Below are 25,656 nucleotides of genomic sequence, written 5' to 3' on the forward strand. Positions count from 1 at the left end.
TTGGAGTACTGGAGAATACTGCAGAATGGCTTGCTTTCCACAATTGAAAAGTTATCTAAAGAGGAATGATCAGATGTTGCTTTTCAACAAGACAATGCTCCTGTCCAAGTTGTAAAAACAACCAAGAAGTGGCTTGAGGACAAGTCAGTATGGAGCATCTGTTTGGAAATCAGTAACGATCCAAAACACACCACACATGCAACAAAGGCTTTTCTTAATCCCATTGACATCCTTTGAGAAATCGTATACCTCAAACAAAGCTGATCAATGAATCTCAGCTTTGGGGAAATAATTAAGAAGGCTTGGCAAGATATTAGGCATGGAACATGCACAAAACATATTTGTTTGTTAAAGTAGAAAAAGGTCAATTTTAACATTGAGCTATTTATTTGTACATTTGGAGTGCTGTCAGTACAGACAAAAACGACAAAAATCGGTGTTGCCTACACCGTGTCATCCTCTTTTTAAAATTTGCACCCTGTTGACTTCAATGGGGCAAGTACTAAACCTGCTTTTAGCCATCTTAACATCTTGTGAGCTGGCTGAATTAACATAATTTTTATTAATATCTTTCACATCTACTGCAGTCAGATTGACCGTGGTCACTCTTAATAACACCACTCACATGGCTGTGCACTTGTAATGACAAATCAAGGATGTTAAGAGGCTAAAAGGAGGTTTAGAACTTGCCCCATTGAAATCAACAGGGTGCGAATTTTAAAAAGAGGATAACACTGTATAGGCAACACCGATTTTTGTCGTTTTTGTCTGTACTGACAGCACTCCAAATGTACAAAAAAAATTAGCTCAATGTTAAAATTGACCGGAGTTGTCCTTTAAGGTGTGATGTAGGGAATACTGTTTTCCGGGTCCATGCCTCCATATACAATCTCAATAGCCATTTATGAGCACTGTTTATTCATATCACACTTTTAAGCTGTAACGTTACAGTGTACACTACAGTCTCCGAGCTCATGGCATCCCAGACACCAACATTTTAAACATTTATAAAAGATGAATCTCGATCTGGCCAACTGAGATTTTATGTAGAAATAGATTTTTCTGTAGTATTACAGCACAGTGTGAGTGTACAGTATATTAGCCCTGTTTGTTGTTTGCTTTTGGTATCTAATAGAGCGCTTGAATCCGAAAATGATGACACATGATGTCAGACTTAACAAGCGAATAGTCTATTCCTATATAATAGCTGCTGTAATCAAAAACAAGGGGGCACCAACAAAATTATATTGTAGACAATGCATGTTTTATTTCATGAGCTTTTTGTTTTTATATGCATTTTGTATGGGAATATAAAATCCATATTCCATGATAATATATAGTTTGCCTTTATTTATTTATTAAATACATTTACCTAGCTATGTATTTGTGAATCTCCCACTGACTCATTGATACTGTTGTTAAGTATAGCCATTCAAGCTAATCCAGAACTTAAAACTACCCCTAAAATACAAATTTAACATGAACAGTGACATCATTTGTCCATTTGTCTTTTTAAAAACAATTCTAACAATTGTTTATAGCTTTCATCTCTAGGATAGCTTTGTGTTTCTGTGATCACTGGTCAGGGTCAGGCACCAGCCCGTGCTCTGTGTCTGTGTCCATGGGCCATCGGTGCAGCCCAGTGAGGCGTACTAACACATGTCACACATCTAATGTGTGCACTGAACCAGGTGGATCATACTTGGATGAAATCCAGCGGAATTAAACTATATAGAGTCAGGCGCCGTAGGGGTATCATTCATTCTTTTCTCTGTTGTTTCACAGAAACTGCATCGCCACACGGGATCCCTACTGCGGCTGGACCAAAGGAAGCACATGCTCTTTCCTCCGTGCAGGTACCAGGTGAGTTTTGACAATGTACCTGAGAACATAACGTCTTTTTACAAACATAACAAGAGTTCCACCTTCAAAGCATCTAAAAAATACTACTTTTTGTGTTGTGCCTCTGTTTAAATACACTTGTGAAATTATATCTGTCCTCAGAGAGACCGTTTTATTGAGTTTTGTGTGCAAATACAGGTTGTCTGCCGGTATTCTGAGATCAAAACTTGGAGACGTTTTACCTCAGCGCCATTATGCAATTACAGGTCTCTGGCTGGATCTGATTTGATTTACCAAGGACGGTCAACCTGTCGATCGATTCTATCTGGCATAATGCTGAAAAATTCTCACCAATTGAATTTCACAGCGGAAAAACGACACAGAAGTAGTTCTAATTACTGCCACTTGCTAATATACACAAACAGTGAATATGCAAAACATGTTCAGGGACGTTCTGTCGGCTGTTTATGTCATTATGTGCTTTTCAATTTCTAAAGTATGGCTAATGTTCATCCTCAGGAGAGCGGCAGGAAGGAATCTGTGTGCTCATTTAAATTCTCGGGGTGGTTTACCGCTATAGTAGTATATATATATATATATATATATATATATATATATATATATATAAAAAGCCATCTTCTCTCAGAGGAGTTCTGGAGATTACTGCTCTGCGCCTGCAGTTTGTAGAAACATTATATTTTATAGACATTTCACAGAAAGCGTTTAACCTCACGGGTGTAAACGTATCTTCTTAAAAACTAAGACCCTGGCAGTAAAAGACCCCTGGCTGCCTTGTTGTCCTGAGCTTTAACTAATTGCCGACGGTAGTGGAAAGAGGCTGGTCCCCCAATGCACGCTTCTGCTGTGCGTAGCCTTCGGCCTTTCCTCTGTTTGACTTATGCGGTTGGAAGGAAGCCATTCGTGAGTCGACTGCAGTCATTTTTCTTCATTAATGTGGCTTTAAGGTAACACAGAACATCTCTAATAGAGCACTGTGATGCCTCTGTGTGTACAAGATTTGATCACGAGCACAGATTGAGTTTCTGCACACATCCACCACAAGCTTTTAATTTTTCAATATTGCTTATTATCAAAGGACCAGAAAAACAAGACATTTTAGAATGACCCTTCAAGACAGCTTTAAAAATTGTGTTTTTCTTTCAAAGAAAAATAGAGAGAGAGAAAATACATAGGCATTACTGTAATTCAGACGGTGAGGTTTTATGGCCTATTTATGTGGTTTGCTGATGAATGTTTCTACTACTGTTCTTTCACCACAGGCTTCCCTTCGAGCAAGACGTCGAGCACGGGAACACTTCTCACTTGGGCGACTGCGACGGTAAGTGTACATTTTTATTAGAACAATAAACCTCTTCACGCTGTGACCTCCCGTTCTCTCCCCTCGTCCCGCCAGACCTGCAGCCGCCGCCGTTTTCCGCCCCGTTTTGAGCTTCTGTTCTGCTGCAAAGTCCGGGTGCGTGGTGATCACAACTCGCGCTTTCTATTTATAGTTCCCCTTTCATCTGCTATTATGTTCGTCTTGGTACAGAGGTGAACCGCTCTGGGTGGGGTTCATCGCAGCAAATCAATCGTTCAGTCTGAAATACTCAGTCGACGTAGAACCCCTTTGATCTCACCGCTGATTCTGCACAGGCATTGGTGCATGTTAATCTTGGGTCCACCGCAGGAGACCTCGCTCATCTGCTGTGAGCCACAAACACTCGGATGTATAAATATTGCATAATGATCGTGTCTGCCTGGCTGGATTTTAATCTGCTCATCAGGAGCTTTTGAAGTTTTCCAGGCCCTGTTTCAGTTGTGGTGCACAAGCCAGAAAGTAATGGGGTGGTGGGGCCAACTGCTGTATTTGCTAATGTGTTTCCTAATGGAGAAGATCAGTAAGTCAAGGCAAAAAATAGTATGAATAATGTCATGTAAGAGAGCTTTATTTTGTTTTTTGATATGCTTACACAACATCCTAGCATAAGTTTGTTCTGTTTCAAAATTTTGCGACTCAAATACTGTTAAAATACCTGCATTCCAATTAGATATTGTTAAATTCTTATTGTTAAATTAATGAATGCATCAGGTATCGTGAACTAACCTATCAAACAACCATTTTTTAAGCATTCATAAATATAGATCCATTTTAAATAACATAGAATGTAAAAGTGTTGTCACGATACCAAAATTATTGTTTCGATACCGATACCAAGTCAAGAATTGCGATTTCGATACTTTTTCGATACTTTTCCTGAAGTAGGCGTTTTACATGCACCTCCTTTGTGTAGGTCTGTTCTCTTTAAGTGCTGTAATAACCTAATATAAATAAATCACTTTGCACACACCAGCATGAAATCCGTCTCTTACAAATCAAATCTGGAACGCGGTCATTCATAAAAGTATCGATGCTAATAAATGTAGGTATCGTGAGGTTTTTAATTTCCGAGTATTGCAATACCTGTATCGGTGCACTGTCCAACACAGTAGGATCAGTTTCCTTATCTGTTCAACATATGATGTTCTCCCATCACCAAAGAACCTAAACCTCTGAGTAGGAGAGGATCCCTCTTGTCCTTTTTTGTTCATCACCTGCCACATTAAGGCACATTTTGACAGGATGTAAGGTGGCTCTTGTAAACCAACCTTGGCTAAGTACTGCGATGTTTGGCTTTAGCATTGGAAGGCAAGCGTGGCATTACCAATAAGTTGCTGTCTGTTCTAGCAAAACATTACACGCAGAAGACAATTTTCCTCCGCCCAGGCGAGCAACCACCAAGAAAAGGTGTTACAACCAATTCTCGCCCTGGACAACTGGAAGCTGGCAGGGACTGGAAAATGCTGGCTGATCTTGATCAACGGCTTATTTTTCCACCTGAGATTGCCACCACTAACCTCCGACCAGATATTGTTTTGTGGTCTGGATCAGCACGCATTGTTCAACTGATAGAGTTAACCGTGCCATGGGAGGATGCTATAGATGAGGCATATGAAACTGCAGTATGCTCATCTGGCCACTGAAGCAGAACAGTGAGGATGGAAAGTCCAGAGCTGTGTCTGAAACCGCTCACTCGTTCACTCATTCACTAATCCCTATATAGTGTATGGGTGCACTATATCTGCAAGGAGTGAACGAGATGAAGTGAGTGAATTCGGACGCTGACGTTTACACTGTGCGTCGGAGAGTTGGAGCTGTCGCAGTAAAGGCTTCGTCACGCGTACTGATAAAACTCCTTTTATCTTACATTACCTACTTTATAAAATAATATTAACAACAATAACAATCATAATGACTTTATTTTGTAATTATATACCTCCATGCCAGCTTTTTAGTTTCATGGACTCAAATTGTAACTATAACGTTCACAGATGAGGTGTCGTCGAGGGCCCTCCGGCGACCGTTATTATATTCAAATGAATACGCTTCTTAACGACGATTAACGGATATTTTTCAAATCCTCCACTGGATGTAATGTAATCTCTGGTTTAAACTTGCTCACTTTCATGCGCGCTCAGTTCTCTCCGCATTGGATTGTGGAAAATAGGGCTTCAGCAAGTGTACATCGAATGTACACTCGAATTCAGAGAGGACTGTGGGTAAAAGTAGTGAATGAATAGGGAATGATGTCGTTCACTCAGAATTTGGACACCACTACAAAATGGCCGACACCCGATATAGTGCACTATATAGTGGATAGGGAGCGATTTCAGACACAGCTCAGGTTTACCAGTGGACGTGGGTTGTCGAGGATTTGTGGCACACTCTACAACCCGGTTCCTCAGTGATTTTGGATTTAGTGGCCAAGAGTTGCATCACACGTAAAGAACTTATCTGAAGCAGCTTAGAGGAGCAGCAACTGGCTGTGTTTGAGACGGAAAGATTCTGGCTGGCTGTGTACAGGCCGCCACGCCACGGTTTCGTAGAATTCTTGAAAACTCGAAGAGTCTGTTGGTTTATTTGTATAGTTTGCATGGTAATTACAGTTATTACGCTCCTGAGTATATTGCGTGAATGAGGGGTGGTGTTTGGGCAGATATTGTATTAGATAGGTAGTATGCCATTGCGGTAGGTAGTATGCCATATAAGGACCTGTTACCATTGAACATACTTTAACGTAGACAGTGGGACTTGACAGCCTTAGTCAAAAGGGTTGGCACGTATGGTTGGGTTCTGGAGAGATTGTGGTTAGGTCATGTGAACTATGAGGAAGGAGCAACCTCAGCAGCAGAAGGGACTCTAGGATGCTAGAGTCACTGTCGAGCCCTCTTAAGGTGTTGTGGGCTAATCAACGAAACACTAAGGATGGTAGGTGCCTACTTGAAGACCCTAGAGATGTCCCCTACTCGGCTCAATCCAGACGGTTGTGGTGCTGGTCCACTGGGAAGACCACATTGTAGATGCAGCCGTCATGTGTGCTGACGTGCCAAGTACACTGCAGCTGTTAACGCCGGACAGAAGGAGATTCACATCACCATATGGGAAGAAGCGTAAATGGATGGAGAAGCATAGTTTACTGTAAAGCTGCGTCTTAGTTTGTGCTTATCTTGGCGAAAGCAGAGTACAAATCAGCATGAAGTTTAACATCTACTCTCGTGTAATGAAAATCACCATGATGTATAATAATTATGATTATATTTATAATTATTCATATATCTAGAATTGAAGAGTTCAGATGCAAAAGCCTCTAAATGCCATTTGAAATTTTCTTCTTTAACGATGATTTTTATCAAACTTGTATATTTATGTTCAGTAATTTCACTTAAATAACAATTAATAGGTAATTATCATTGCCATTTAAGTGAAATCACTGAACTTAGATATACAAGCTTGATAAAAATCATCATTCTAGAAGAAAATTTCAAATGGCACTTAGAGGCTTTTGCATCTGAACTCTTCAATTATTCATTTTTTATGTTAATTATAAACTAATAATAAATAAATTATATACTATTTATACATCTCATGATTTTATGGCATTTTATTGATTTTTTTGTGTGTGTTACCTATACTCAGGTACAGTATTTCACTCAGTATTGAGATTACTGATACAAATATTTATTTTTGTTTCAGAATTAACTTTATCCCATATAATAGTTGCCGTGTAAAAATTTCTGCCTTTTTTTCTTATTTTTCTGCTGTCCAGAATTGCTGCCCTCATATTTTCTAGGAAAATGTCTAGCAAACCTTGAAACAAGATACATTTACTTAAGAAGCAACACTGCATTAAATATTAAGGCATGTTTTCTGTGACTGTATCTTTAATGCATGTGTCTTACTACTGCGGTGGCAGATGTTTCTCTCCACTTAAGTATAAACATGTTCAAAACAAGTGAAAACTTTGCCAGTGCAGTCAGACAAAATAAGCTTATGTTCAAAACATTTATCAAAATAATCTACAAAAACAGGTCTTAATATTTTATGTAGTGTTGCTTCTAGAGTAAATGAATCTTGGTTTAAGGAATATTAGATTTAGATAAACCAGTGATGATCAGCATGTAAACTCTGGTCTGGTAGGCAGGGTATCTCTCTAGTCTAGTGTCTCTCTTGTGATTCTTAGACTGGGGGCTTGCATGGAAAGCATCTCATTCTTCATCGGTAACAAGTCGTGTGTAAATAAGTGTTTGCCTACAAGGCTTTGATCAGCAGACCGTGTGTCACATCCATCACTCTCCTCAAGTGTGCTTCTCTTGGGCCTGCAGTGCAGAGAGACACAGACCAGGGGTTGAGAAGTGGGCAGTTTAGAGGATGTAGCACTGCATTCATCACAGTTTGTAGCTGGTGACTGGCTTTCATCTAGTGCTGGGAGGGTTACAGACAGAAGATTCGGGGGGCAGCCTCAGTGATGGAGATCACCCGGATAAGACTGAACTTCATATGACCCCAGATGTCCGCTCGCATGTCCGACAGGGCTTAGATGGTTGATGTTAACAGCTTCTGCTAAACGACAGAAAAGTGGTCGGTGGAAGCGGGGGCAGAGGAAAAGAATTGATTTTTATCTCGTCTCTCTCACTCGGCCTTGGTTGAATGATTGCGAAGGGTAGGATCCATAAACCAACTCTGCAGATGCAGAGCACAATGGTTGAGAGATGAAGTAAAGTATAGATGGAGGAGTGGTGGTGGTTGTCAGACAAGCCGGAGCCCGTGACTGAGGGCAGGTGTCTGGGGTGGGGTTGGGTGCGTAGACAAGGCCCGTGAGTGATGTAGAGAGCAAGCTCTGATGTCTCCCGTATCACAGAACCGTCACTGCTGCAATTCCCAAAGGCCTGGCGCTGATATAACTCTCTGACACGCTCCCGACTGCACTGCAGTAGCGATTTCTCATTCCCTCACTCTTTCACTCTGCCTCTTTTGGTTTACAAATAGTCTTTTGACTTTCTCAAGAACAAGTGCTGCGGTTAAAACAAAGTTTTATCTTAAAGTTTTATAAATACCTAAAATCAAGATTTTAGGTATTTTTCGATAGTTTTTATTTTTATATGTAAATGATCATTTTCCCAATTTCAGTTTGCCTTAAAGGGATAGTTCACTTGAAATTAATTTTTGATATGTTTTACCTCCATTATATGACTGACAGACAAGAACGGTTTGACCTAAAAATATCAAAATCGAAAATACTGTGGAAACAAAGACTACATCTTGTATGCCCTTGAGGTAAGCTAAAACATATCAAAAATTAATTTCAAACTGATCTATCCCTTTAAGGAGTCATATAATACATTTTTCTACTTATGTGAGTAATTGTGTTGTTCTTTTGGCAAAGCATATGTAATGGATATTTTTTGCAGCTTTTTTCAATAAAAGTGTTTTGCACTGTTTGGGATGTTTTCAGTTTGTAAAGGAAGTGTGTTTTAATGGCACATCAATATCTTTTTTCTCAATAGTTCAAGTAAAATTAGATTTTTCTTCATGACCCATTTCTAACTATATTTGAATATTGTAACGTAATATGGAACATGCAAGGCTTCCAGTCTCAGACAGTTTGTTATTATAGCTGTACAAAAACAGTCTGTTATGCTGATATATATTGGAAATGTAATTTATCATACTATTTTAATGTATTATTGTAATCATAAACACTTGTTTTGTAGCTCATATAGTTTTAGTGCAGTTTTTTTATAATTCCATTCATTAGCTGCTGTAAATAACTAGAAGTCTTTCACATTCACAGCAAATAGCTTACATCCGTGTTGAAAAACAAGGATTGCAGCTCATTTAAAGAGGGTAATTTCATTTCATTTATAACAATTCTCTGAAGTCCACTTATAATGTCAGTGACAGACTTCAGAATTGGTAATTTTAATGTTTTAGTTCCAATTAATGCTGTTTTCTCACTGTTAAGGAAGTTTTGATTTAAAAAAAAAAGTAAGTGAGGCAAATTAGTTTTTTGTATATAAAAGCTGCATCCAGAATGATAAGAAAAAAATCTGTTGTAATAGTACATAGCTTGTCACATTGCTGAACACTTCTGTGTGATATTACTGCCCAAATATAACTCTCTGTATCTTTTTTCCACCTTCACTTCACCTTGTTGTTTGAGTAACCGATCAGGCAGTTCCTTCCGTCTCTCTCATTTTGTTCATCAGTGTGAGGACCGTAATTAGAGATGCGACTGCTCTTCCTGTGCCCTGACCAAGCACTTAGCGATCTGCTTCAAAATGTCAGCTCTCCTTTTGCCTGATACTCCAAGAGGGAGCTGATCAAAGTAGATGTAGACATCAGACGCTTTAATTGAGTTGACCTGTGAGGCCTGCCCTCAAACGCCCGAGACACGGCCGCCAACAGCCACTTGTCTTTCTGCATTTTGAGGGCCTATCTTTTTGGCTTTATCTTTCTGCTTCTTTCTCTCAGTTTAGATAGGCTGCCGAGTTTATGAATTCTTGCGTATTGATGGATGATGACTACACTAGCTGCAACAACTTTGCTCAAGACATCATCAACAGTGCTTGAAACAATTAACTTGTTTGTTGTTAGAATGCTGAGTGCATGTTGTATAAAGAGAGAAATGCTAGGACGAGTTTTTACATTCCAGCCTGGGCGGACACTTTGCTCTCTCGCCTGATCTCAGCTCAATGTGATGTTAACCCTTTACAGGTCACAACCTTTAAGTCAGCCGTATCGATTACAGGATTAGCGGCTAATTTAACGGTCCTTAAACTTCAACAGTATCCTTTTCATTGTAAAATGTCAGGTCATATGAGGGGTGGAGCAGACTGTGAATTATTATGCCAAAGGAAGTAAGACCTATTGTAGTAATAACATTAGGTTAGAAAGTTAGGAAATTCAGACTATTCCTTCATTCAGTTCATTGTAAGCTAACTGTGCAAACAGTCCCAAAGGATAATTTAGCTTTGATGAATTGCGCTTCCCAAAAACTCCTGACAGATTCCTTTGAAAAGTCCGCCACCCCGAAGCTCACTGAATAATTTTCACACTGGGGTGTAATCTAAATATACCTGCCGCTGTTGTAAATGTTAACCACGCGCACTTGTGGGACCCGACGGAGTCATTGTTTGCACAGAAAACTCATCAGCAAATGTCAACGCTGTTAAACCAGGCATCAAAAGGGAGGGAGGCATTAGTGTAGGAGAAAACTGTCATACCCTCACGTCGTTACGAGTGAATGGACTGCAAAATGAGGATTCTCCTCGAATCTGCAGTTCAACTAAAGTATGTATATAAAGAACAGAGAGTCATAAGCCCCATTACTCTTTTTTTTTGCTTCTTTTTTTGCTTTCGCTTAGCCTTTTCTCTCGAGTGTGTACGTTGCTGCTAAAGCATTTGAATATAATCACAGAGTTGACACAGATGGAGGCAATTACGCTGCTGCTAAAATATTTCCTGGAGAAAGGTGGTGTTTTGACTCGGCAAACAGTGGGTTGCAATCACGATCTAATTGAAGTCCATGTTACACTAAGAAGTGCACGGTGCTGTCATTCTCGTGGAGTGGGATGACAGCCATACAGAAAAAGGCAATGAGGCACATGCTGGCAAATTTGCTTCTCCACTTTAATTGGTATCAGCTGTAGTTATACATCTCATAACCCTGCTGTTCGAAAGTTTGAGATTGGTTAGATGTTTTTTTTATGTTTTTGGAAGAAGTATTCACCAAGACAGCATGTATCTGATACAGTGAAACTGTAATATTATTGTGAAATATTGTTCAAATCTCTGTAAAAATATGTATATGTATATGGTAAATCTAAATTTTCAGCATCATTACTCCACTCTTCAGTGTCACATGATCCTTCAGAATTTATTCTAAGATGCTGATTTGCTGCTCAAGAAACATTTATTATTATTATTAATAATGTGAAAACAGCTGCTTAATATTTTTTGTTGAAAGTGAGAAATGTCTTTTCAGAATACTATAGTGATGTATCAAGTTATTTTTTTGTCCTAAAAAGGAAAAAATCAGTCAAACAGAACACGTTTGATGTGTCATATCTTTTTTTACTTGGAATTTCGATGAGTTGTCATTTTGTAGTGTCACACTTGGTGTGAATCCTGTTTTGTATGCTCTGTGGAGTCTGTTAGGCTTTATAGAGGGGTTAGTTGTTAAAGTGAGTGTTTATAAGACTGATGTGGTGCTCTTGCCCTCCAGACCTTTCCAACAGTCCCATAGGGGCAGTTCATGTTCTCCTGGAGGACAACATCTTATGACCTTCATGTCCAGGTCATTAATCTACCATGGGCCACTTGATCCACAACGTTGACTGAGCACTGATTATGCAGCTTTGCCTCAGATACAGTATTTTCATGTGTACGTTTATCTGGTATTGGCTAGGAGTTTTTACACATGTGAGCAATTCTGAGCATGGAAATCACTGGAGGCGTACAATCATATTGCCGAGGGTTGGTTTGTGACGTTTTCTCGAGTGCAATCAATGGAAAAGTAACTTAGTCATCATAGCGAAGAAGCATGATGCTAGACTATCTGTTTATTAAAAAGCCATAGCCTGCGCAACTTAATTCCTATGTTCTCCTTAAAACACTCACTCGTGCTTTCTGTAATATGTTGTACACAGAAGAATAGGTGTGGAACGGTACATGTATTCGTATTGAAACAAACCGGTGCGGGCGTCATGGTTCGGTGCATGAATATAAAAATAAATAACTCGTGTGCAAATTAATTAATGTAATGCGGAACCACTTTATACGTGGGTTCTTTAGAGACATAATCTGAGATTGCAATGCTGGAATGTGTGTGTGTGTGTGTGAGAGAGAGAGTCGTAGGTGCGATCGAACAGTGGAAACAATGTTGTCTTGTATATTTTTAATACTTCGTCATTTTGTTCATACAGGACATTATTTAAACTGCAACGTGTTAACTTATATTTGTTTACACTCGCAATAAAACACAACATTATGCTTTTGTCAAACAAATTCTTGCGTGTTTTGAGTTTCTTTACTGTTTATCCTTGCCAGCCATAACCTCTGTTTATAACCTAGTCTTCTCACATTCATGGATTCTAATGACGGGTATACTGTAAAATCCTAATTTGACTGAATCTCCGGCACGATTTGAACATCCATTGACCCAGGAGATGACCATTTTCACTTTTTAGCACAAAACTCATTTCACTTCGTTTAACTCGTATTGCTTCTTCTAATGCCCTCAGCAATGGCGCGGGGTCGGCAAATGCCTGTATGTTGTGACGTCATGTGGGAACTATGTATAAGAAAGGTTGAAGAGGTAACTTAGTGTTTAGTGCACATGCTCCAACACATTTTCTGAGTTTCTGGCTTTGTTCTAAGTTTCTTCCCCTATCATTTCCTGTCCTTTCTTTACTATATCAGTGTAAACAAGACCAAAAAACTACTAATATAACGTGTCATTTAGTAAAAGATTGCTCAAGAGAGAAATTAGCATATATATGGCTGTGGTTCAGTTCACAGGATCCCTATGGAGTGTTCATAGCTCTCTTTTGAATTTTGAATGCTGAAGTACATTTCGCAGGGCACTCTCCGGCAATTAGAACTTAGCATTAGTATGTGAGAAATCTTGGCTGGTTTGACTGCAGTAAGAGAGAGACTCAGGAGCGTAAAAGGACAACAGCAGCTGCCACTGAAGCCTGCAGCATGAAGAGCCTTGTTGGCGTGGCGGTTGCCAGGCATGTTGACAGGGCATGAAGAATCTCTCCGCCACAGATCATCACGACTGGGTGAAAGTGATAGCTCAGACAGGTGTGTGTGTGTGTAAGGGACACACAAAAACATACAGCAAAACCTCTCAGCCTTAGAAATACCTTGCATGCACCCATAGGTGCCGTGACACCATTTTTCTCTCTTACACAAACACACGCTCCAGATCCTGAGACAAACAAGCTTTATTGATCCTAAAGAGGATTTTCTTCAGTTCATCAAGCCAGAGACCCGTGTCTCTATTGAGTATCTGTCTGACAAGCATGAAAGAGGCATTTTGAGCCACCACAGCAGATCATGAATGACCCAGAAAAGTTTGGTAATTCAGAAAACGTGTGGAAAACTGATTCCACCTCTGCTAGTCTGAGCTTGAAAACTCAACATCTCTGTTATAGAGACAAACCATCAGTACCAGTTAACTTAATACGAATAAGGAAGTGTTTTTAGCAGCTGGTAATATACGCTCATATGCACAGAGCTGACGGGCAGAATTTACGTCTTCCTCATGCTGGAAAGATTAACTTGAAATTGGTGGTTTCGTGATTGTGGCGGATGCAGATGTCGCGCTTCGCAATTGGCTAGACTAATACCTCTGTGTCGCTTTCTGAATTTATAACCCATGCTGGAAAGCTAGAATACTTTTTAATGATTTCATTTGAGAGTTCACACTGTTCAGCCCTAAAATAAGGCTATCAATTTACCCGCAAACCTCGTGTTACAGTAGAGCCGTCATACGCCACATCTGTGGTATTGCAATGCAGCACACGCTTCTGTGATCCTACGTACTTGTTTGATCAATTTAACACAGCTGAACTGACTCTCATCTGCATCCTCATTAGCGTTTGTCGGCAACAGTTGCTGTGAATGGGGGAAGCTATGTTGAAAAGCTATGTGCTAATTGACTACAATTAATTGCGGCTGACTAGGCGGCGTCTGCAGAATGTGGAAAAGGTGAGCAAGCGACAATAGGCAACAGTGTTTTAGCAGCGGACCGTTTCTCTTAACATTCGGCTCCGGTGGGGCGACTCATATCCTGAGCTCAACAGCCCTCGTTATTTCAAACAGTCCCTTCTATTTAGTCTCATGTTAATCATCGTCAGACATTGTGGACTGTAGCGTGCACAATTATGTTGGAATTAGAAACCCTGAACCGGTGCCAGGAAGCCTTTCACCTTATTGCTGTGTTCTAGTAGGCTATGGGCAGCTTTTGCTTATTGAAAATTATAGAAGAGTTAATTGAGAACACATGCAGACGTATGTAAACCTGCCAGCTGTATATTGATCTGAGAGTTTAAAAAGTGTAAGATAAGAAGCCATAAATGTCTTTTCTACTATCTCTCTGTAAACACTCTGCTTGGAACCAGACGCGTTTAAAAAGTTCGCATATTTGGTTTTGGAAGCTTTTGCTGACAAGACTGGATTTGCTGGTGTAATGTTTGTGCTGATTTAGCTGATCTTTCTCATTAAGTTTGTCGTCCTAGTTTAAAGGACAGCTCACCCCCACAAAATGAAAAATCCGATTATTTACTTATCCTCATGAAATTTCAAGCTTGTTTTACTTATCATCTATGGAACAGAGAAGTTTTCTTTTTATACAGTGAAAGTCAATGGGATTTAATGACGTCATTTCATGGTGGTTTGAGGGTGAGAAATGATGACAGGATTTTCTTTTTTGGGTGAACTATCCCTTCAAGGTAATGGGAATTATCCCTGTGTGACTTATTTCTTCCATAGAAAACAAAATATGTAAAAAAAAAATATATAGATATATATGAAAAAGCATAAGTGGTTCACGACTCTTTTGCTGTTCCGAGTCAGATTTGTGTGGAAAAACAGACCAAATTTTAAATAATTATTGGCAAAATCTTGCATGAGATTTAATGAAAGAAATAACTATGTACAATCATTAATTAATTAAATTTCACATTAATTGGACTGAATTGATTCAAGTTCCTTTAGCAACAGTTAAAATCTCACTGAACAACAACTTAAATTTCAGACTCTTTCTATGGACACCAACATACCAGTATCTACAACACAACATAATCTGTTGACCAGAAATGTTGGTCTTTTCAACATGGTTAACACAAAGCTGTGGTAACAGTGAGGCATGAGTACAGCAAAAGATGGGTGACATGTCGAAAACCAGAAAGAGAGAGAGGATATGCAGACAAAGAATAGCCTGCAGTGTTTCTGCAGAGAAGGGAAAGTGTGTGTGTGTGTGTGTGTGAGAGAGAGAGAGAGAGAGAGCAAGCGCAAAGGCAAGAGAATACAGAGAAGACCGAGATAGAAACAGAAAAGATAATGAGTAAAGTCAGTGAACCATAAGCCACTGATACACACACACAAATGCACACGCTCGCCTGTAAGGCCTCGTGCTAAAATGAAACACTACGCACACAGCATCTAACGTAGTGCAGAAACTACTGCATGAATAAGTGTTTGTTGCATAAGCACAGCTGATAAGGGCCTGTTTTTACCACTCTAAACTGTTTCACACAGCTCTAGAAGATCAGGTAATTAATAAACCTTGAGAAGGTTGCTTATTTGCTAGAAGAAAATCTATATTCCACCTGAGGTTTTTAATGACATGATCTCAACAAGAAACTGAAACCTGCTAGCATTTCATTAGCCGCCTCTCTGCTTACAGGTTGAAAAGGAGAGAGAGACTGAGAGCAATAGAGTGATACAGGGAATAAAAGAATAAGGGTACGTCCCCGGAGACAGCCAGCCAGCAGAAGATGAAAGGACGTGGCAGAGAGAGAGAGAGAGAGAGAGAGAGAGAGAGAGAGAGAGATGAGCGGGAGAAGATGTGCAAAGAGATGGAGTGTGATAAGCAACAAACATCCAACTGCTAGTGAATAAAGCTGGGTCAAAAACAGGCAAAAGCAAGGCAGTTAGTCCCTGGGCTCTGAGTCTTTTAGCACTTGGCCTATTGCCTTCTGAAGACTAACTTTAACTAGACTGCTCCACCGCCATTGTTCACCTGTAATTGGAGCTTCCAGCTAAAGACGTGCTTGCTGCGCTTCAGCCTGACAGTCCGGCTGCCTTCCATTAAGCTTTAATAAGTGAATGGGGAAAAAGAGGGTTTCTGTCACCCCGTCGGGAATGACGAAAAGAAAGAAACAGTGCCCGAGACTATCTCTCCCCCTTCATACTCTCTCGTCTGTGCGTTTTGTTTCCCGTCATGACAAAGCGAAGTGACTACAAAGGCAACATCTATGATGGCCCCAATCTATTCATTGCATGCATGCACCATCTTCGTACTGTAAAAAAGGATGGACACATTGCAGGCGAGAGGAGAGAATGAATAAAAAGGTGGCCCTCCAGACAGGCGATGCTTTAATACGTCTCTTTCATTAAAGAGAAAGGCCGGCGTGGTTTGAGTAATATCTATCTGAGGCACCATCAGGGCTTCACCTAGAAAAAAGCGACGTATATACAAAGAGCGTTTGATGTACTGCTTGCAAACGAAATTGTGTTTTTAGAGAGTCAGGCTTTCTGTGAGTTCTCATGACCTCAAGTGCGCTTCCAGCAGATAAAGTTTACGATAAGGTTAAGTTTGTTAACAATAGTTAATACACCAGCGGTGGTGTAAAGTACTTGCGTAACTGTATTCATTACAGTATTATTTTGGGGTTTTTTTACTGGCTTGACTGCTGTTGATTACTAGAGAAGAAGGATTTATTTTTGTTTTATAGTTGACAAATTGAAAGCCCCTTAAAGGAGTAGTTCACTTTAAAAAAAAAAAAACTTTTGCTGATACCCCCATGTCATCCAAGATGTCCACGCCTTTCTTTCTTCCGTCAAAAAGAAATTAAGGTTTTTGATGAAAACATTCCAGGATTTTCTCTATATAATGGACTTCATTGGGAACCAAATGGTTCAACGTCCAAATGACAGTTTCAGTGCAGCTTTAAACAACACCAGACGATGAATTAGGGTCTTATCTAGGACCCTTAGAGTCATGACTCGGAAAAAGATTTGTTCATTTTGAAGAACAAGTCTAAACAGGAGAGTCACGAACGCGCATCACAGAACAGAGCAAGGCAAGCATTTGAGATTATAAAACTTAAAATGTTTTATTTATTTTTTAAATGAGCGATCGTTTCACTAGATAAGACAATTATTCATCATCTGGTGTTGTTTAAAGCCCTTTGAAGCTGCACTGAAACTCTCATTTTGGACCTTGAACCGTTTGGTTCCCATAGAAATCCATTATATGGAGAAAATCCTGGAATGTTTTCATCAAAAACCTTAATTTCTTTTCGAATGAAGAAAGAAAGACGTGGACGTCTTGGATGACATGGGGTGAGTAAATTATGAGCAAAAGTTTTTTTTTAAAGTGAACTACTCCTTTAATTTGCATATAATCCAACCTAAATATGCAAGATTAGAATTACATATGGTACATTGAAAATATCATAACAAAGTTGCTGTGCTACATATTTATATATAAAGATTATACTTGATATTTAATTAAACATCATGTAATAGTAAAATGCATGAATGTAAATTTGTCCGGTAAATATGTATATTAAACTGATTTAAATCGTTTGTTCGTGATATCTAGTGCATTAATGTTGATTACCTTGTACTAGTAATATGTATATGGCATATTTGAATTTTCGTTCTTTTCTACTCCAGAGTTTGTTTGAAAAGTTCACAAAGTGTGTTGCACAGAGAAATCTTCAAGCACTCAAACATAAGTTCATCTTCTACCCCGTTGCCTTATGCCACCGAAAGTAAACACCACAATGCATGAATATAAACAACTTAGAAAACAGCATCATCCCAGCATCCCACCCCGCTCACCACATCCTTTCAGGACCCTGTTCCTGATGTATGATGGGGCCCCCGTGAATGACAAGTGGGCTGCAACAGCATAAACAAAAACTGTTTTAGGCAGTGGTTCGTGACAAGAACCGCCCCATGCCAATGATGTTTATCTTACTTCTAGCAGCAATGCAGCCACACACCGGCAGTGGCAGCCAGAAATTTAATCATAAAGATGACAAAAACAAAAACCAATAGTTTACTGCTTTTTAGACGGCAGTTATCTTGCTGGGAAAAGATACACACACCTGGTATCTGTCTGCGATAGCATAAATATAATGCCCCCACTCCATAAACAAAATAGACAGAGCGGTAGCAGGTCAGAGACAGAGATAAACACAAATGGAGGGAGGGGAGAAAGAGAAAGAGAGAGAGAAGTACAGACACTGACTCAGCATCCACAAGAATGCATTGATTGATTTGAAGTGTCATTTTTGTAATGTGGTCTGTCTCTCCAAAATGAACACTGTGAAGTAAACATGTATATCACTAGAAAATTGATAGGCACTCTGTCACAACATCTCCCAATCAAATGACCGACATGGTACATGTTTTACAGTTCCTTTCCCTGATGCCCAACTGTGGCTAATGTATTTTTTGTACTCGCAAACACCCACATTGAGGCAGCTATTATGAGCTAATTATCGTAGCAACATTTTTATTGATTGTGCCTCCTCTCTTCTCATTTTATTTGAGTTCTTAAACAAACAGCTGTAAGTGCTAATTAAGGCTGTTTATTTTCACCAATGTGAAATGCTTACCATTAATCTCTATTGTGATAAATTTGCCAGTTAAATTAATTTGTTTCAAGAGAGTTTCATCTGCTGAGCCATTTTATGATGTTGGTTCTACTGTTGTGTTGTGAGTCACTGTAAGAAATCTTTTAATTTGAGAACAAGTTTTCTTAAATTAATAAGATATTGCCTATAGATTTACATGTTTGGTAGTTGAACAAAAACATTCCATGAACCTTATTTTGTTCACCAACAATTACTTTTTCATTTTTTTTTTTTTTTTTTTTTGGCACCCTAATCTTGAAGGGACGTTTTTGTAATTTTGGCTCACTTGCAGTTTTATCTATAACAGTCCATGGCGTTTGAGCTCCATAGAAGAAACCTAACCGATATTTTCCTAATTGATCTGCTGCAGCACTATTTTTTAGCTTTACCTTTTTCCTCATCATCAATAATTAATTGGTGCTCTTCTGAGAACTTAAGTCTTCTGTCATTTCAGAAGTGAAAGGTATCCATTGCTCTCATCCCTCTATACTTCAGATCGATCACACCCAGGGCACTTTTGAATTTGTAAATACAGCTTAAACGTTTTAATAGTTGTCAGAATTATTCAGCGTTAGACGTTTTTGAGAGTTAATGTTCCAAAACACGTAGTTGATGATCAGAAAGACAGTTATTACAGCAGTTAAAATGAACATCCACTTTAGGTAGTAATGATTGCAATTAGTCTGCTATTTTCCTTCATTCGTGCATTAATTTCTTTTGTTTTGCTGGAAATTTAATTTAGTTAATTATCTTTGTTCATCTGTACGGTATGAATGTGTTTTATGCTCACTTCTGTTATTCTTTCCATGTGTCCAGGTCTTCTGCACGAGAGTTTCACAGAGGAACCAGATGGCTTGGTGTCCGTGAACCTGCTGGTCGTGTCTGCAGTTTCAGCTTTTGCCACCGGGGCGGCGCTGTCGGGTCTGATGGTCTGTTGGATAATGAGCCTCAAGCACCGCCAACGTTCCAGAGCCGGCGGATCCGGTTTGGGGAGTCGGCGCAAGAGTGACAAGGAGCAAAGCGTGCTTGGACGCGGCCGCAGCGGTTCCGTGATCAGCGTGACTCGAATCAGCGGCAGCGAACGGCGCCACTCGCAGGTTGAGAATCTGTTCACCAACGGCTGGCCAAAATCTGGAGATATCGACCCAGGACTTCCCACTCCAGAACAGACACCTCTGCAGCAGAAACGTCCAACTCCAAACGTTCATCTCACAGACTGTGATTGGGACCAGAGCCATACTTTCCTGACCCAGACAGGGACACCCTGCACGACGAACTCTGCGGTCATTTACCTGAGCTCCAAATACTTGCAGGGTGGGCGGCAGGAGGGATCGGGCAATGTCCCCCCGCATTCAGAGCGGCAGCGGTACCTCATCCTCTCCCACCCTGCGAATCAGCGGGATCAGGGCGGGCAACCAACCGCCCCGCCTACCCGCAACTCTACCGGTGAATACAACTATCCGACGACACCTCAAGACTCCCCTGACCGCAGGAGGGTGGTGTCGGCTCCTACCACGACCACGCAGACGGACTATGGTGAACATCTGCGATGGTCCCGCGACGGGCTCAACTTCAATAGCAACAACACGACTCCTTCTGGCCACCACCCGTATCCGATACAGCCGCGTACTAACGCAGCATTAGTACGGCCAGGTCACCATACCCAGCGGGGGCACAATGAGCTACAGGACTACAGCCACCTGCTGGTGAAAAGTGTAAGTGAGCGCAACCCTAATGGCCAATGAGTGGTCCCATCACCCCCAAGACTTAGGCTCCTTCTGTAATCCTGCCCTTCCTGTCCTCTCTCACTGCCATCCAGTGTCTTTCAAGTCCCCCACCAGTGGCTCTAGAACTACAGAGAGTGAGAGAATAAGAGCGTTGATGGTGTTAAAGCTGCTGAGGGTTGACGCCACTTAGCACGTTTGCGGCTTCTATCACGCCCTGTCCAATGAAACGGAAGGATCGCTTGGGAATAACGGATGTGATGGGTGATGGGAAGTGAAACACATAATCATAGTCCTGCGAATGGGTATGTTGACTGTTTAGCATACCGAAGCGGTCGCGGATTGTCTCTCTGTAATCTCACGCCCTGTAAACCATTCAATGGAAGTGATCCGTTTCGTTTTCACCTCTTTCTTGCTTTACGTTTGAGCCTGTGGATGCTTCTTTTGTGTGCGTCCCGGGCCTTTGCAGACAAGCTCAAACTTCCTTTTGTCTGTTTTGCGTGTGAGTATGTGAGCCGCGCCAAAATGTGCTTGTCGACAAGACTCGATGTGAACGCAAAATTCACTGTAGTTTCGTAAGTGGTCTGATGTCAAATGACTGACTACCCCTCCCTCCCTTACCTATTAAGTGTCAGGAAGCAATCAAGAAAACTGCCATGTGACTTTATCGAAAGACTTGTGTGCTGGAATATCAGATGTAAATGGGTGATGGAGAAGAGCATTCGCCAAAAATCATGGATTAATCTACCCATGCTTTCTGGAAGCACTGTGGAAATGACTTTATATTGTGTAAAGACCCAATTATTTTGGGGGTTTATCTTTAAAACTAAGATAAGTGCGTTTTTGTCCCCTACACATGTTAGAATTAGAGCAGAGCATTTGCAACACTTTCTCTTTCTTTTACTCGGGCTGGCTTCGTTCTCTCTGCAGTCCATTGAGTCAAATGTGAGCTCGGTTGTCTGGGCTGGGCCGGGCCACTAGGGAGCTGCATTCTGAGTGTCTCACTGACACTGGGTTTCTTTGTGCGGCCCAGTCAGACAAGACCATCCCGACAACAAATAGCCGTTAAGAGTCATGGCCTAGCCATCAGCCAAGCCCAGGAGAATCTCAATGAGGAGCCAGACAGATCGGACCACTCTGGGTCCCCCCTCACTGCCAGCCTTCATAAGCCACACTGAATCAGACGAATACAATGTTACATTTAGATGGAAAGTAAAAAAAAATTCAAACCCACTGGGCTCCCGGTGGCACTGTGCCCACTTCAGCCATTGTTCAGTTTCCTCTGGCTCTCTTTGGATTTCTGTTTGTTTGTTTCAGGGTTGTAAACCCCACGAGAGGCATGAAAGAAATAGTGTACTATTCAATTCATTCACCTCTCTGTGAACAACGTTTTCTCTGCTTTCTTCCCGTGGGGTACCAGTAATTCACCTAGCATTACCCGAGTGTGTCCACTAGAGGGCAGTAATACACATTACAGGATTTTTCTACTTAGTGCTCAATGGACCCTTTTCACAGTGTGAGATGAGTAATTAAGAGTAACATAAGAATTTTTTTTTTCAGACACGTTTAATTGGTCAAAAGTGACACTAAAGACATTTCGAACAAGAGCTGTTCTTTTAAATTCCACAAAAATATCTACCAGCACAACTGTTTTCAACATTGATAATAAGAAATGTTTCTTGAACAATTGTTTCTAAAATATCATGTGACACTGAAGACGAGTACTGGCTGCTTAACTTTCGGCTGTGCTATATACCAGGTATAAATTACTTTTTTATTTTTATTAAATGCTAATACTATTTCACAATATTTTACAAATGATTTAAAAATCATTAAAAAAAAAAACGTACCGGCCCCCCAATTTTAAACAGTAGTACATTACACTATAGCCTACCTGCGTTAAACCCTGTTGCAATGTGGTTTCAAATACGTTTTTTGAAGGAGTAGGGTCAATCTTTCTGACTGCTGTTATCTATCCTCTTTTCTTTTCTTTGAGAAAGTCATGTAAATGTAATATAAATGTTTTTATTAAACCGTCGAAACAAATAGTAATGCAAAAAATTTGCTTTGGTCTCACATGCACTTCCCTATAAGACTACCCTGCTATTGTTTACGTACCAAACCCAAAAATGTGAAAATGGTCCATGAGAGAGTTTGACATGAATTGTCTGATGGTCCCATAATCAACAATACTTCAGCACTAAGTGTATGTTGGTTTAAAAACAGGCCGTGTTCCCAATGAAAACACTGGTGAGTCGCGGATAGAGAGAGAATATAAGAGCACAGGGTTGGAGTGCGTTCTTTTGAATGTGGATTGATGAAAGCGCTGAAGCTGAACATTTAAAGCCATTAATGAAGTGTATAATTTATGGGTTTTAAGTGCCAATGCATGACTGAGTTCCAAACTGTATAATTACTTTACACAATCAACATTATTGATGCAGTTTTTTTAATTGATGCTGTCACCCAGCTCAGTTCGTTTTCAAACTTTTCCACCCTCACACAGACTACATGCTGAAAAAAGATCTGCCCACCCATGAACGCTCTCTTCCTGCTTCCCTCTCTCGGCTTTTCGCTCCGGTGCACCATTAGGCGAAACATTTGTGATTACTCTAAGTCTGTCTCAGCCCTAGAGATGATCGGCACCCACTTGCTTACTCACAGCCGGATTTTACCAAGCATTCGCCTGAGTTATGGGCAGAAAATCATCTTCCCGACCGCATCCCATATAAGTAACAAACCAGAAACTAGCAGCAAGCGCAGGTCAAAGTTACTGTGAAACCCTGTATGCAATGGTTAATTCGCACAAGATTTTGAGGCGGTGAAATGGAGTTAATTTGCTGTGGAGCTCTATAAAATGCTTTGCCGGGGAAAATAAAATAAACAAGGGTTGTTTCACTGTTTCCGATGTCGTAATTCTCTCAAACAAGAAATGGAGTCAGCCATAAACACTCTGCTATGGATTTGTTTGGACAGAAATATCTAGCTATGTTTTAGAAAGCTCCCTACTCTCAATTTTCCAATTAAAATGCTGCCTATGAACAGTGAGGATAGTGCGCTCCAGGCTTTCTCTTTGTCTGGGCTGTTTCTTTCTCCGCTTTGTCTTTTAAAGCCCTGAGATTTTTTTTTTTTGACAGCCCCCCAGCCACAACCTGCCACAGCTAATGGGCCACCCGACGAAATGCGCAAACACAAAAAAAGTGGTTTGTTTAGAGATGACATGCTTTCAGTTTGCAAAACCTGACATCTGACAAGCACAAACAGAGTTTAATTTTTTTTTTTTTTTTTTGTAAAGTTGTAGAGAGTATATTAGCCAGTACTGATATCTTCATTTTTATATTTGTTTATTTGTTTGTTTTGTGGTAATGTTTTAGGTTGGTTTATTGAGTTCATGAAAGTGATTTGATTTGCTTTCTGGTGTGTGAATTTTTTTTCAACAATGACAATGATTATTCTTCGACTGTGACCTGAATTTCAGTGTTTGATCCTGGTTCATGAACTGTGCAAAGCCTTTTCTCAGAAAAAAAAAAAGGATGGGAGATGTTTCTCCTCAATGAAAGAGAAGAAGAAAAACACTTTTGCAAAAGAGCCAAGTCTTCTGTTAACTGTGATGGACTTCTGATTTGTCTCGCACCGGAGGCTGTTCGTGTTACTGGGCCCATTGTCATTAAATGACAAGAGTGTCCTCTTCAGTGTACATAATGGTTTCAGTGCTTAAATGTAATTTAAGTGAACTATCTGCATGAACACAGCCTCGGTCTGGGGAAAACAGAGGTAGTGTGTACTTCAACACGACATGCTACTGTGTGCCCTATTAATGTCCACCAATCAGACTGTCACATGCATGCTTCCCAAATCAACAATACAAATGCACACACAAGATCACAAACACATGGACAGTGTGGTTCAAAAGTCTAAAAAGATTTTTTTTTTAATTTAATAGAATTTTTTTCATTACAAATTCATTTCAGAATGTCTTAGTATTCAGTTTGTCCCTCTTTTGCTTTAATGACAGCAGCACTCGAGCTGCATGTAGTTTACGTAAAACCTGATGATCGTGTTCTCCAGCATGATTTGAGATTATCCAAAGAGCATCTTGTGCTTTCTTTTCTTTTTTTTGTCTGTACAGAATAACATGAAAAATGTCACAAATTGGAAAGTGCTACATCTTAAATATATCATATTCTTGACATTTAACATTTTCTCAAAATACTAAACCTTGTTTATTTTCAGGTGTAAATGATATTTTAAATCCCAAATTTTCAATGTGGTCTCAGACTTTTGGACTCCACTGTACTTAAACACACATACATGCGCGCACAGATTTCTACATTTGAAAACGTGTCCTCAGTTCTGGCTGTCATTGAGCATGGAGACTGTGCTCTGTTATCATTTCCTGTTCTAATAAACCATCAAGAACCTAACTGGTGTTTGCTTTTTCCTATATTTTTCTGGTGCAATGCATAATTATCTTTTTTAAATGCATTTGCATGCATTTTTGCATGTTTGTGCCACACTTAAGCTGGTTTCAGGGAAACTTGGATACACTTTTTAAGATCTTAACAAATCTTATTATTCTTAAATATCTTAAAGGGGCTATATGTAGATTTGTCATGTATTAATCGCTTTTTTAATTGCCAAAGTGTGAACAGCTTGTAACGAAACGAGACCTTTTTCACAACGCTCGTCTATGAAAGACTGGGGACGTTTTTGCCGGGAAAATCAAAATGATGTGACATTTACACAAACTCCCAAGATTCTCCATTCTGGCACATTAAACAAATGCTTATACAATGTTAAGAATAATGGCGAAATAACTATTCTGTATTTAAATGCCAATAAAATAAGAGATTCAATCAAACTGTAGTCTCACCACATAGAAATATAGACTATAGTGTCAAACATAGACCTACTTTATAATCAAACTATCATATCAGTGTAATTTTGATTACCTTATTACTGTCATTTTTGTTGACTCTTTGAATTATTGATGCCTGAGAGTGTTCAGGGACTCTAGCCAAATACATTGTACCCCATGTGATGACCACTGCGGCCATCCCTGAACTCACTGTGCCTCATGTTATGACCATGAAGTCTGTTCACTGACTTGCCACATCATATTTCATGGCCAGTAGGACGGCCGATGGCCCCATAATTCCCAGAGGTCATCTCTGCTGTGCTGTTACATCCGCTAGCTCCGCCTTGGTGGCCCCCATCACTGCTGGCTCCACCATGGCCATCTGATCCACCATGACCTCGTCCACTGCTCTACGGGCCCGTCTCTGGTCCTGGATTTGTATCGTCTGTTTCATGTTAATTGTTCATGTCTTAT

At 40.1% G+C, this 25,656-nt stretch overlaps 1 protein-coding gene across 1 annotated transcript in view; it reads left to right on the plus strand.

The window, feature by feature from the left end:
• Nucleotides 1-24,748, plus strand: part of sema6bb (sema domain, transmembrane domain (TM), and cytoplasmic domain, (semaphorin) 6Bb) — a 122,512-nt gene extending 97,764 nt beyond the window's left edge. The window contains exons 15-17 of the mRNA XM_039676967.2: nucleotides 1,786-1,863; nucleotides 3,123-3,181; nucleotides 19,417-24,748. Of these exons, the coding sequence (XP_039532901.2) occupies nucleotides 1,786-1,863; nucleotides 3,123-3,181; nucleotides 19,417-20,345 (1,066 nt within the window). The 3' untranslated portion in view covers nucleotides 20,346-24,748. The remainder of the gene's footprint in view (nucleotides 1-1,785; nucleotides 1,864-3,122; nucleotides 3,182-19,416) is intronic.
• Nucleotides 24,749-25,656: the final 908 nt, after the last annotated feature.

The sequence above is a fragment of the Pimephales promelas genome, chromosome 14 (assembly GCF_988280905.1).
Source record: "Pimephales promelas chromosome 14, fPimPro1.hap1.1, whole genome shotgun sequence".
In the NCBI taxonomy this organism is placed as follows: domain Eukaryota; kingdom Metazoa; phylum Chordata; class Actinopteri; order Cypriniformes; family Leuciscidae; genus Pimephales; species Pimephales promelas.